This window comes from Eschscholzia californica, unplaced genomic scaffold, assembly GCF_041429995.1.
Source record: "Eschscholzia californica isolate CP2 unplaced genomic scaffold, dmEscCali1.0.p SCAF_3, whole genome shotgun sequence".
Taxonomy (NCBI): Eukaryota; Viridiplantae; Streptophyta; class Magnoliopsida; order Ranunculales; family Papaveraceae; genus Eschscholzia; species Eschscholzia californica.
Window position 1 is genome coordinate 34,664,183 of NW_028238420.1, and position 11,967 is coordinate 34,676,149.

General features: G+C 35.1%; 1 protein-coding gene and 1 pseudogene across 2 annotated transcripts; both read left to right on the forward strand.

Moving 5' to 3' along the window:
- Positions 1 to 398: 398 nt before the first annotated feature.
- Positions 399 to 4,003, forward strand: LOC147549776 (peptide chain release factor PrfB3, chloroplastic-like). The gene is made up of 4 exons (XM_086671145.1): positions 399 to 704; positions 1,801 to 2,013; positions 2,663 to 2,846; positions 3,629 to 4,003. The coding sequence occupies exons 1-4, from the start codon at positions 621 to 623 to the stop codon at positions 3,916 to 3,918; spliced, it is 771 nt and encodes a 256-aa protein (XP_086527271.1). The 5' UTR covers positions 399 to 620; the 3' UTR covers positions 3,919 to 4,003.
- Positions 4,004 to 6,000: 1,997 nt separating this feature from the next.
- On the forward strand, positions 6,001 to 10,974 carry LOC147549777 (glycosyltransferase-like KOBITO 1; annotated as a pseudogene). Its single transcript, XR_015237422.1, has 11 exons — positions 6,001 to 6,021; positions 6,075 to 6,224; positions 6,372 to 6,424; positions 6,978 to 7,086; positions 7,187 to 7,321; positions 7,447 to 7,491; positions 8,340 to 8,527; positions 8,701 to 8,842; positions 9,310 to 9,356; positions 9,800 to 9,887; positions 10,292 to 10,974. The product of XR_015237422.1 is annotated as a glycosyltransferase-like KOBITO 1 (transcript).
- The last annotated feature ends 993 nt before the right edge of the window (positions 10,975 to 11,967 follow it).

The following is an 11,967-nucleotide window of genomic DNA, read 5'->3' on the forward strand; positions in this document are numbered from 1 at the left end:
TAAAAAAAAATTAAAATCACAAATTGTTAATATGCGGAAAAAATAAGTTTGTACGAGTTATATTTTCTTACTAAACCCAACACTAAGTAAGGTATTACAACTACTAAAATCACATTTTTCGATATTTATTCTTGGTAGTCATTTTTTTTTTCTACACATCAAACATTGTTTTAGTGTTCTTAACCAATTTAGTACGCCCAACTTTCCAAGGGAATAAAATCAATCAACAATTAGAACTGAGGGGGTAAACTAAAAAAACCTTTGTTAGTTTTGAGGGTGTAATTCTCTATTGGACAAATCTGGGGGTAAAAAGAGTCAACTTGGTCAGTTGTTGGGTGTAAAAAACCTTTGTTAGTTTTGAGGGTGTAATTCCCAGTGAGGAGGTTTAAGATATTTACAAGCCTGTGATAATCTTAGTTTTGCCGATTCCAACTCTTATTGTTTCTTTTTGAGATAAATTTTAGGATGAGATATCATAATAATCTCCTTGAATATATCTGCAGGCTGAAGAAGCTAAACTGATTACCCAATTAGCAGAGGTAGATGCTATAAACTACAGGCTTTTCAAGCAGGCATATAGAGCGTCTGTAGATGTAAGCAAGTTCTTGGATCGATATGAGATGACTAAGCTTCTTAACGGGCCATACGATATGGAGGGTGCTTGTGTGATTATAGGAGCTCGATCTGAAGGTGTTCATTCTGAGGTTTGAAAATCTTAGCTGCCTTTCAACTTTAATTTTTCACAGAGAAGATTGAATTGAACAAATCTTGCAAGAAATCACATGGGCATCTGTTGTTACTCCAATCTGACATCCTCTCTTAGTTCAACTGTTCACTATAGTTCATATCACCCATCTCTTTCCTGTCACCAGTGAAGGAACCAAAACCAGTGTAGCCCGAGCTATAGCACGAACTAGATTCTTTAAATATGTTTATATCAGATCTTTGTTAGTAAGTTTACCTGATCTGGAAGTTTTCAAAGAATTTCCTTAGGTCTATGTCAGTGTGTGGCGTGAACCTATCCTCCTGTCCCTTGAATTGATCCATGTAACAACAGACAGAAAGTAAGTGTTTCATTCTCTTTAGGTTTGATCTTACAACCAATATCAAATACAGCTAAATGCACTACACACAACCATTAGAGCTTGGGAGGAAGTGTCAATGTTCAAATAACAGATAAATAATTTGTATTATATCTCCCGCTATTTGAAAAAATCGACAATGTTAGTTTCTTCTGTTTCATCTTTCTGTGCAATGCGTAAATATGTATACCTTTTGTTTCATTTTGAAGTTTATGGATTTTTTAGGATATTATTTTTGTGTGAGCAAGGTCTTGAAAACGTAAATATGTATACCTTTTTCAGGCTAAATTTCTTTTTGGCCTCCTTTTTGGTCAAGTGCGAATATTTCTTGATTTAATACAAAGCCTTCAAATTAAGCTCCGACAACTAAAGTTTCAAACAAACTACTAAGTTGGGGTTTTGGCCTAGGGTGTACTCGGGCTACTTGCGATCCTGATCAGATCAGATGGATCGACAGATTACTTAGAGTCAGGAACTAGGTAGTCGTTGTAAGTTAAGCGGACATTGTTTGTGACCAATACTGTATATTTATGTTGGGGTTTGTTACGGTCAATTTCGTTGAGTGACACACGCTAAGAGTAAAAGAAAATTTATTTACGTAAGACCTATATTTAGTATTTACTTTTGATCAATGTGTTTCTCTATCTCCGTTCATCCAACTACCCATTTGTTTTTTTCTCTGTTGATATTATTCTTTCTAATGTACTTTCTATTACAGGTATGGGTAGAACAGATTTTGAACATGTATCTGAAATGGGGTGCAAAGCAAGGTTATAAAGGGCGGATAGTCGACAAATATCGTTCTGAGAATGGTGTGTTCAAGTCGGTAACTCTTGAGTTTGAATCTAAATATGCGTTTGGTTATCTTTCTGGAGAAAGAGGTGTACATAGCATGATTAGAAGTTCACATGATGAATCGATTCTCCGTGAGGTTTGTAGTAGTTCCTCATTCTTTAACCATTGATTTTCCGAATATTTGTTTTCTCTAGCTGCAAACCCAAGAGCCCAATTATAGTCTCTCTATTAATCGTGAAAAAGCATTCTCATTTTCAAATTGCTTGTACCCGTTTTGACTGATCGACTATCAATTTCAAAATGAAAAAAATTCCTTTCAAAGATGTTAAGTTTATAGGGACTCCATATTTTATATAAACGAAGAACTCACGCTATTCAGTAAGTACTAAGAATTTAGGATTGTAATCTTCAATTATATTAGCTTTGCTTGTAAAGAAAATTATATTTCACATTCTGTGGTTTATATTTGCTACATATTATATAAACACAGAATTTAGGATTGTAATCTTCAATTGTCCAGCCTCCGAGATTAAAGCCTTAAACATGTTAGCCCTAGTTTCTGCTTTTCTCGTTTCTTTCGGTTTTAAGTTTGTTTAACGGACCTTCAGTTGTCTCCTTATAATAGGTTTAATTTTTGTGTCAGGTTGTTTCATAATAATTGATTGGGCGGGTCATTTGGCTTATTGTGAATCATTCAATAACTTTTAAGAATCGAAATATTTGAAGTCGAGAATTTAAGAAATCTCTAGTGTATTCCTGTTCTTGCTAACACTACAATCTTGCAGATTAGCTTGGCAACCGTGGACGTTATTCCTCTATTCCTTGAAACAACTACAGATGTACAGATAGACGAAAAAGATATTGTGTGTTCATCATTATCACCAGAGGGAGAAGATCAACCACTTAGCCGAACTAAACCTGCAGTTAGCGTCCGACATATTCCTACTGGCATCAGAGTCTTGTCATCAGGTATTCTTTGTACCCAATTTTTTTTTGATTTATAAACAAGCGAACAATTACTTTAGACTACAGCACATCCAATACTTAAAATACCTATCAAAACCTTTTGGTAGAAGATGCTTCTAAGGCTGATAAATTTTGAAAAAGTACTATTTAGTGGATTGGAGGTTTGTAAGAGATGAAAGAACAAATTCAAGTGCTCTGTCTAATAGGGTCTCCATGAGCAAAAAGTGGCCACTGTGACCCAGTCAGATCAAGCTCGCAGAGAATAATTTCCGCACACGTTAAGAAATAGAATTTTGGGGGATTTCTTCGAGTCTTTCACGCAACACCAACTTGGGGTAGTTCCCAAACTCGCAACCATGTCAAGACTTGACCCTCTTTACTCTGTGTGGCTTCGGTTTGGACCAAGACGTTCATATATGATATATGCACATATATTATATGTATCTACACAGACACCAAACACTCAAACTCACACTCAGACATATATCTTTGAAATTTCGGTAACGAAGAATAGGAAAAGAGCCAAGTGGAGAGACAACAAAAATAAGATAGAACGACTAGAATAGGCTGTCGATAGACTCCGAATTGGGAGTCTTGATGCTCTCACCCTTCTCGACACCGTCTCTCAAAAGTAGAAGAATTTAATTCGACCACATACGTTTTTTCTTTTCCCTTTTTTCGTTTCCTTTTAAATTATTCCTTTATGTAATTCATACTTTTCGTCCATTCCATGCTCTTAATATACCAAACTATAAAATGTAAATAACAAATATTCTTATGTGCAGATGAAAGAAGTCATTTTGCGAATAAGATCAAAGCACTTAATCGTTTGAAAGCGAAGCTTCTCGTCATTGTAGCAGAGCGAGGTCTTGACAACGTCAAGGATATCAAGAAAAGCGATACGAGTAATATATGGAAGCAAGAAACAAGAAGGTATTTTTTTCACCCATACAAACTAATTCAAGATCTAAAAACTGGAATTCAATTGCCTGATTTAATTTCTATTTTAGATGGTAATATTGAACCTCTTATTGGTGCCAATATTAGTCTTAGACAGACAAATGATACTATCTAATTCACATTCCTTGCTTTTTATGTACTTGTAATTGAATGAAATATTTCTTTAACTTATATATATTAAAACCGAAATCATTCTTTCACTTATATATCAAAATCGAAAACATTCTGGTTTGATGCTTACATTATTCGCGTGGGGGCATTTTTATGGGCTCCAAACAATTTCAAAACTCAAAGAATTTCCCATACCATCTCTATACATGTCTCAGTTTTGCTACCTCTAATTGTGTGAATCCTGTGCGCTCAATCGACCTTCTGAAAATAAAATTGTAGATCTCAAACCGTTAGACTAAATGGCAAGAAATCAAGCAGTATATTGGTTCCAAATTATATGGCTAACCTGCACCCAGTGATCCACAGGCTCGTTCCGGATACTATGTCTTTGTGATGTATGTGAAAGGAAAAGAAAAGAACTGTCTGATTGCAAGCCACATATTATTTCAGCCTATTTCGTACATGAAGCTCGGCGTAATTGTTGCTGCATGTGTAAATGAGAAAGAAAATAAATATATGTTCTCGTTGTAAAGGGTGAGAGGGGTGTGATGCCTAAAACGTCCTTACCCTAGTTACCTAGTATCACATTTTAAGCCACCAGACTCTCAAATGCTAATACATACAATATTATTAGCAGTCAAGAAGGCCGACCCTCGGTAAAGAGTGGTCTTAAAAGGATGTGTTGTGAATCAAATATTACATCGAGTTGGAGAGTAGATACAAATGAATAAACACCCTTTCCTCATGATCTTCGAAGCATGAAATTTTGAACAACTTCTAGGTTGTCTATGCCAAGAAATATTGGTCGGAGTGGTAAGAAGTTTGGTTTTCCATTTAAGTGATCAAGGATGACAATTCAAAAAAAGTAAAAAAACTAGGTTGAGTTTCTATGGTGAAATCACCAGCCTTGCAACCCTAGCGTGAAAGGCACGTGACTTTATCGTTCTGCCCCAGACTTTGCAGTCTAGGCAGCACATAATTTGGCCTCTTCAAGTTTGATCGGTTAAAAATAGCTTTTGCTATTTTGATCCCTTTACGGCTACTTTTGTTACGATTTAGTCCTCGGTTTTTAACTTCGTTATACCTGTCATGAGGTATGAACAATGTAACTCTTATTGTTAATGTTAGGCTGTTTCCCTAAAAAAAAAACAAGAGGGGAGAGATAGATTTGAGGGCGTGACACTACGGTAGTTTCATATTTTTGTATGTTCTTTTGTTTATTACGTACGATCAAGTAGGAAATCAAGTAGACAAAAAATCTAGTATTTTGAATCCATAAATTCCTAAACAAGAATCCTTGGTTACTTGCCTCCTACTTCCTTAACCCCCTCTGTGTTAATAGGACAAAATATAACAGATGAATTTAGGGTCGAGTAGTGACATTCTATTTTTTAGTTTCGAATTCTGAAATACCAAAACAATCATATATTTTCATTTCGAGTCGTGAAATGTCGAAATAGACAATCTATCTTTTAATTTTGAATTGTGAAATGCCAAAACAAACCATTTATCTTTTAGTTTTGAATCCTAAAATGCCAAAACTACAATCTATCTTTTAGATTCGAAATCTTAAGTGCCAAAATAGTCAATTATTTTTTACTTTTGAATCCTCAAATGCCAACACAGACAATATCCCAATCCTATGGGCTTATATCTTGGAGTACATTGATGTCTCTCTTACCCAATCAACCCAAAATGAGTTAATAGCTTAATTCAACACAGTAATGGCACCTTATATAACTGAAAAGTGAAAACCTCTCTCTCTCTCTCTCTCTAGACCTTCTTAACATTCATTCTTCACTTTTTAAGTTTCCTTTTTGATTTTTCAACAACATCCGTTTTTCAAATCCAATAGATTTTGGTCTTACCCTTATTAACTTCTCTACCCATTTTTCTTCATAGAACCACCATTAATAATAGAATCAGTGAAGTTCTTTAAGCAGATTTTGCTTGGGATTGGCGATATGATTAGAATCAGTATAGTGCTTTTGTCTTTGGTCTGTTTAGATTTAATCCAGCTGCTTTCTTTCAACCTTATGATGTGGTTTTGATTTTGCCCATTTGAGCTGCAACTGAATTTGGAATAATGTGTATAGATCAATCAATAGTATGTATGGACTTGTCCATTGACCATATTAATCGGGTTTTTATATATGCCAGATTTGTATTACCACAAGCACTTCAGCTGGCCTAGAACAGATTTTGCCATGGATTTTTTATCATAAACATCTTGGAGTTACAACCTTCTTCCTTTTTGTGGAAGGGAAAGCTGCATCTCCGACAGTCTCTACCATCCTAGAATCCATTTCGGTGAGTACGTAAATTATAACGCTCCTGTTCTCGTGCTGAGATTACATGCGAGTTTCTGTTAACTTACGTATTCTTTCATTTCAGTTAGTTTTCTAAATTTCTAAATCCTAGTTGTTGGTCTTATGGGTGTGAAATACTCTATGCGAGGGAGTCAAAGTCATATACAGAACAAGGGAGCTAGAGGAGCAACAGGCTAGAAGGTTGGTTAACTTTATTACTTAAAATGATATCTTAATGTTATAAGTTAAGTTGAAAGCATTTCTTTCATTACAAGCTTACTCAACTAGCATGAATTGTAATATTGAATAGAGGATCTAGTAGAATATCTTTTTGAAGGTTAACACGTAGTCTTTTTCCTCATTTTGTTAGAGACATTTCGTAGTAGGACGAAAAAATCGGATGGCCTCTTAATAACATAAAAGATTCTTATTATGTTCATGCTTTTTTAAAGAAGGATAACACCATTAACGAGGGATCTTCTTCGGTTCTTAAGGGGAGCATAGCCATCTAACATGTTTTCGATTAGTAATTAGAGTTTATACCGATGCATTCATCATCTTCACTTTCGGTTGAGAAGTTGACCGCTCGCCTGTTCTTGGTTGACCATCATGGATTTACTGGTTGGTGACTGATAAAAAGTAAAAACTAGGTGTATGTCATGTGACTCTTTTGAACTCGTTTTTTATATCCTGAACGCGCATGGAAATTCCAAAGATGCATGGCTTTTAACTATATTCCTTTTTGGACATTTAGCCGGATCTGGAATGAGACTTGGTTGGCGAGCTTCTTTTACAAACCATGCAATTATGAGCTGTTCGTAAAGCAATCTCTTAACATGGAGATGGCCATTGTCATGGCAAGGGTAAGAAATTCCTCTCTCATTTTACTATATATAAAATTGATGCAATTATGAGCTGTTCGTAATGGTTTTACCCTTTTTTTGCTATTTGTTTTAATCTTAGGAAGGTGGAATGGAATGGATCATCCATCTCGATACCGATGAGTTAATACATCCAGCAGGTGCCCAGGAGTACTCTTTGAGGCAATTGCTGTTAGATGTGCCTGGGAATGTAGATACAGTTGTTTTTCCAAATTATGTGAGTGAAACAACTCGACTTTTGTCGTTACTTCGATGAATTTCATTTATGATTGACCCTTTATATTTTTTCTCTTTTTAGCTCATGCGAGAGTATATATTCTAATGATCTCTTTGTCTTTTCAGGAAAGTAGTGTTGAACGAGGTGATATCAGGGAACCTTTCAGTGAAGTAAATTTTCTCACTTGGTTTTCTCTTTAACATGCTTTTTTCTGAAGTTGTTAATCAGCTGTTTTAGAGCTCAGTATATATAAATATATATATTCTATATATATATATATATATATTATATAATGAACAGTTGAACACAGACTTTTTTGGGTTAAGAAACAACTTTTGTAAGACTTCCTCTTCCTTCAGGCTTCAACATGTAATGACATATTGAAATCAAGTTAATTATACTTTATATCACCACTTATTAACGAACCGAAGAAACTGTTTGAAAATTCCCTTGTAACATGGAGTTGATCTAGTAAACCTAGAGCAACAGTAGTCTTGAGCCTTCCAAGTTCCAAGTATTTGATGAATTGATGCAGATTAATATGAGAAGCGTCCAAGTCTTTAAGATTGCCTGTTCCTTTTGTTCTTGAGGCTTATGACCCACTACAATAAAAGTTAAAATAAAAAGAAAGCTTTTGTTGTAGTAAGGTCTAAGGCGGTATCCTGGTCGGCTGAAGTCGTACCTCAAAAGTCTTAGCTCCTCCAGTCTGTAACAGTTAATACTGTAAATTGAATTATATTTCAAAAAATGCCAATGGTAATTACTCCTTTCCTGAGAAACTAAAATATCACCTAGGTGAAGAAGTCCTGGAAAATAAAAGAAATCTGGTAGGGATTTCGAGTTCAACTGCTTTAAAAACTAACCCACGTCTTAGTAAACATAGCTGGGTCTTCCACTACTTGCTTGATGAGAATGGTAATATATCGTTATGTGGCTTGTCCTCTTTTCAGTAATAGAGAACTGCTATAGAACTATTTTTTGCTTGACTCGCGGTTATACATTTCTGTTTGGTAAACAGGTTTCTATGTTCAAGAAAAATTATGACCATCTTCCAAAAGACACATACTTTGGCATGTATAGAGAAGCAACACGTGGTAATCCAAACTACTTTCTTACTTATGGAAATGGAAAGTCAGCTGCTCGAGTTCAAGATCATCTCCGCCCTAATGGCGCACACAGATGGCACAACTATATGAAGTCCCCAAAGTAAGATCATTTGGTCTCTTAGACTGTTATGCTTATATGTTGGAATACATATCACTTGTGTATTTTTAGCATATCCTTTTCACCATTTTTATGTGTATATACATATTACTGTATTAGTACATCTGCTGCCTGTTCATGATCTGGATATTCCTAAATTACAAAAATCTTGGCAGTGAGATCAAATTCGACGAGGCTGCGGTTCTGCACTATACATATACGAAATTCTCGGACTTGACTTCTAGACGTGATCGGTGTGGCTGCAAGCCTACAAAGGAGGATGTCAAAAGATGTTTTATGCTGGAATTTGACAGAGCTGTAAGATTTATTTGTTTTATTCATGAGCAGAATCACATCAGTTATTTTTGTTAGAAGAAAGTGCTTATGGTATTTAGTGATTCATATAATCATGGTGCTAGGGTCATGGCCTTCATTGATAGCCAAGCCACAAGTTAGGTCGCCTCGTGAACATTCCCTCTTGACGAATCCGTATCGGATTAGGATTTAATAGCTAGTTTCTATTGTTATTAGGATTTCTAATACTGAGATGCAGTCGGACTAGGAGGTCCGCCCATCCCGGCTTTCCTTGATATCTGTCTTTCTTTCTTCATTTGCCTGTACGTTTTGTATAGCACGTCCGGGTCCGTTCTAAAATTCTTTGAGTATATATATATATATATATATATATATATATATATGATTTAATAACACTTCTTTAGGGGTAAGGGTGTCTAGGTTGCTATACTGAATATTTTATTTTCTAAACAATAATATTTCTTTTGCAGGCTTTCATTATAGCTTCGACTGCGACAGAGGAGGAAATGCGACACTGGTATGATTTTGGGCTACATATTTATATTGGCGGCTTTCATTGCTCTAAACAATTGTATCATCTAGCATTCTAGCTTACATATTGTCTTCATAATTTATCATCTTACTTGATTTAAGCCTTCCAAACTTTCTTTCCTTTTTGCATTACTTACCATTATAAACTTGGAAGTTACAGTTATGCTGAACTTTACTACAAGTCGATAAATCTCTAAAAGTACACATAGTAGTTACAAAGCTCTTAATGTAAACATAGCATCCTAAACCCATTTGGGAAAATTGGCCAAAAGTTTCGGCTTAAGTTTAGACACAAACTGCTACCATTGCTTTGGAAAAGATTCTAATAAATGTTACTAAAGTTTTATTTCAATCGTAAAATGTTGATTTGTATTAAAAGTGTAAAACAGAAGTTGTATATTCGCTTACAGATTGTATTCATTTTTTAAGGTACCGTGAGCACATTGTATGGTCTGATAAGGCATTGAACTTGAAGCTTCTCAGAAAGGGCATTTTGACCCGCATATATGCTCCCATGGTAAGCTTATCCTTGATGATTCCTTCACAAAAGATTTTAATTTTTCTCTATTGAATTCTCCCGCAACGAATCTATATCTGTATATTATTGATGATATTTATGTACTAAAATTACTGGAGTTACATAGCATCCTAAACCCATTTGGGAAAATTGGCCAAAAGTTTGTAGGACCATTTTGTCAAAACCATCAATTTCTTAGGCATCGGCTCTCAAAGTAAGGTTTGCACGGAGTAGTTTGCACATATTGTATAGGATTTGCACATAATTTGCACGGGGAGCTGCAAGCCTAAAAAATATTGGCACGTCTTATAAACCAAGACCAATAGGAAAATGGGTCTTTGGCACAATTTCCCGAATCGATATCCATTTTCCATTTCATAAACTTATTTTCTTCCTTCGGACAGAATATAATTCAAGGATTGAGGGAGTCCGGTGTGTTCAATTCCGTGATAGCTTCTGCGTAGAAATCTCTCACAAAGGATAAGTTGTTATCTTCGAACAGTAGCACCAACTCTTCTAGAGATCACCTTGGATCATCTGAAACTACATTTGGAACAAGGAAGATGGGCAAAATCAAAGTATCTACCGGAACACAAAGAAGAGTTTTAGAAGTTGCAGATGATACTGCTGCTGCTTCATCTTATGCGGAAGCAATACCACCGTTATCTCCTCCTACCATGGACGACAATGTTGATTTGGAGAGAGAAAAAGCTTGATGATATAGGTCTTCTAACATTTTTTTTAGATTGACAGTCTGGGTCTGAAAAATCGGTATAAGCTTCGCCGATTATGATGGTAAGCCTCATTTGTGATCATTATCCAAATTCTGGTGGGTCTGTTGGTGTACATTTTCAGGATTGCTAGGTACAAAACATAGAGAGAGAGGCGTCACTGCGGCAACACATACAATAGGAAGGTTTGGTGCATTTATTGATTGAGATTGAGTCGATAGCTTGTAGGACTCACATTCTATGTATAGAAACCCTATATATTGTTACTTGTATTTGTTGATGATTCATTTCTCAAGACATCGATGTGTTTTTAACTCATCATTCTAATATAACTCTAAACTCAACCATTCCTTTTAGACGTGTTTAATCTTTTTCCCTTTTCACCATTGGTTTCTTTCTTAATCAATAAGGGCAAGTTGTCATAACCTTCCATTATTTTTGAAAGGTTTAGTTGGACTCTAGTTTTTTTATCAATAAAGCCCAAGGTACGAGTATTCAGCAGGATACCACTCTATAAGTGTTTTTGTTTTACATGGACTGCAAGAGTCATTACAACATTACTAAAAAAAAGTATAATACACGGAGATAAATCATAACAGATATAAAGATCCTTAAGGTCATTCTATAGGACTTAAATTCTATTTCAGTTGTATCCTATCCTAATCTATAAAATAAGGGAAGAAGGTGTTTTTTAGAATATACCCTCCCCTTAAATTTATCTCAAAGGATTGACATTACATCTCACAAACTTATCTCGTTAAAATTTTACTTCCCAAACATATCTTTAATGATTAAGATCACATCTCTCAAATTTATTTCGAAGGTTGAGTTTATACTTTCCAAACTCATTCTCATTAACTAACATTACACTTCTCAAATTTAACTCTAGCGGTTGAGATTACAGAACTGATATCTGTGCCTACCACATAGATGGTTTGAAATTTGAAAACGTCTACATAGTCTATAGGGCATTCAATATTCAAATCTAAGTGAGAAATCTTGGAGAGAGAGGAGAAGAAGAAGATTTGAAAAAACAAAATTTGAGGCATCTAAACATTTCCACCCTAAACATGTTTTGTAGCTATTACACTAAGTAAATCTATTCAGGTTCTAACTTCCTGTCATGATTTGGAGGCCGACTTTAGTCTTAAGGTTATCTCTCAAAATAATAACGACACATTTGGAATAAAATTTTCATCAAAACTTTTCTTTTTTGTTCAAAGTTTTTCATCATTACTAGTCCCAGTACATATATGTATGTGACTAGGGTGCATCTATGGTGACTTCCAAAAATTATTATAGGGGCCTGCGTCTATAAGTACACCGAGGTTGAGTGAACTTTTTCCCTT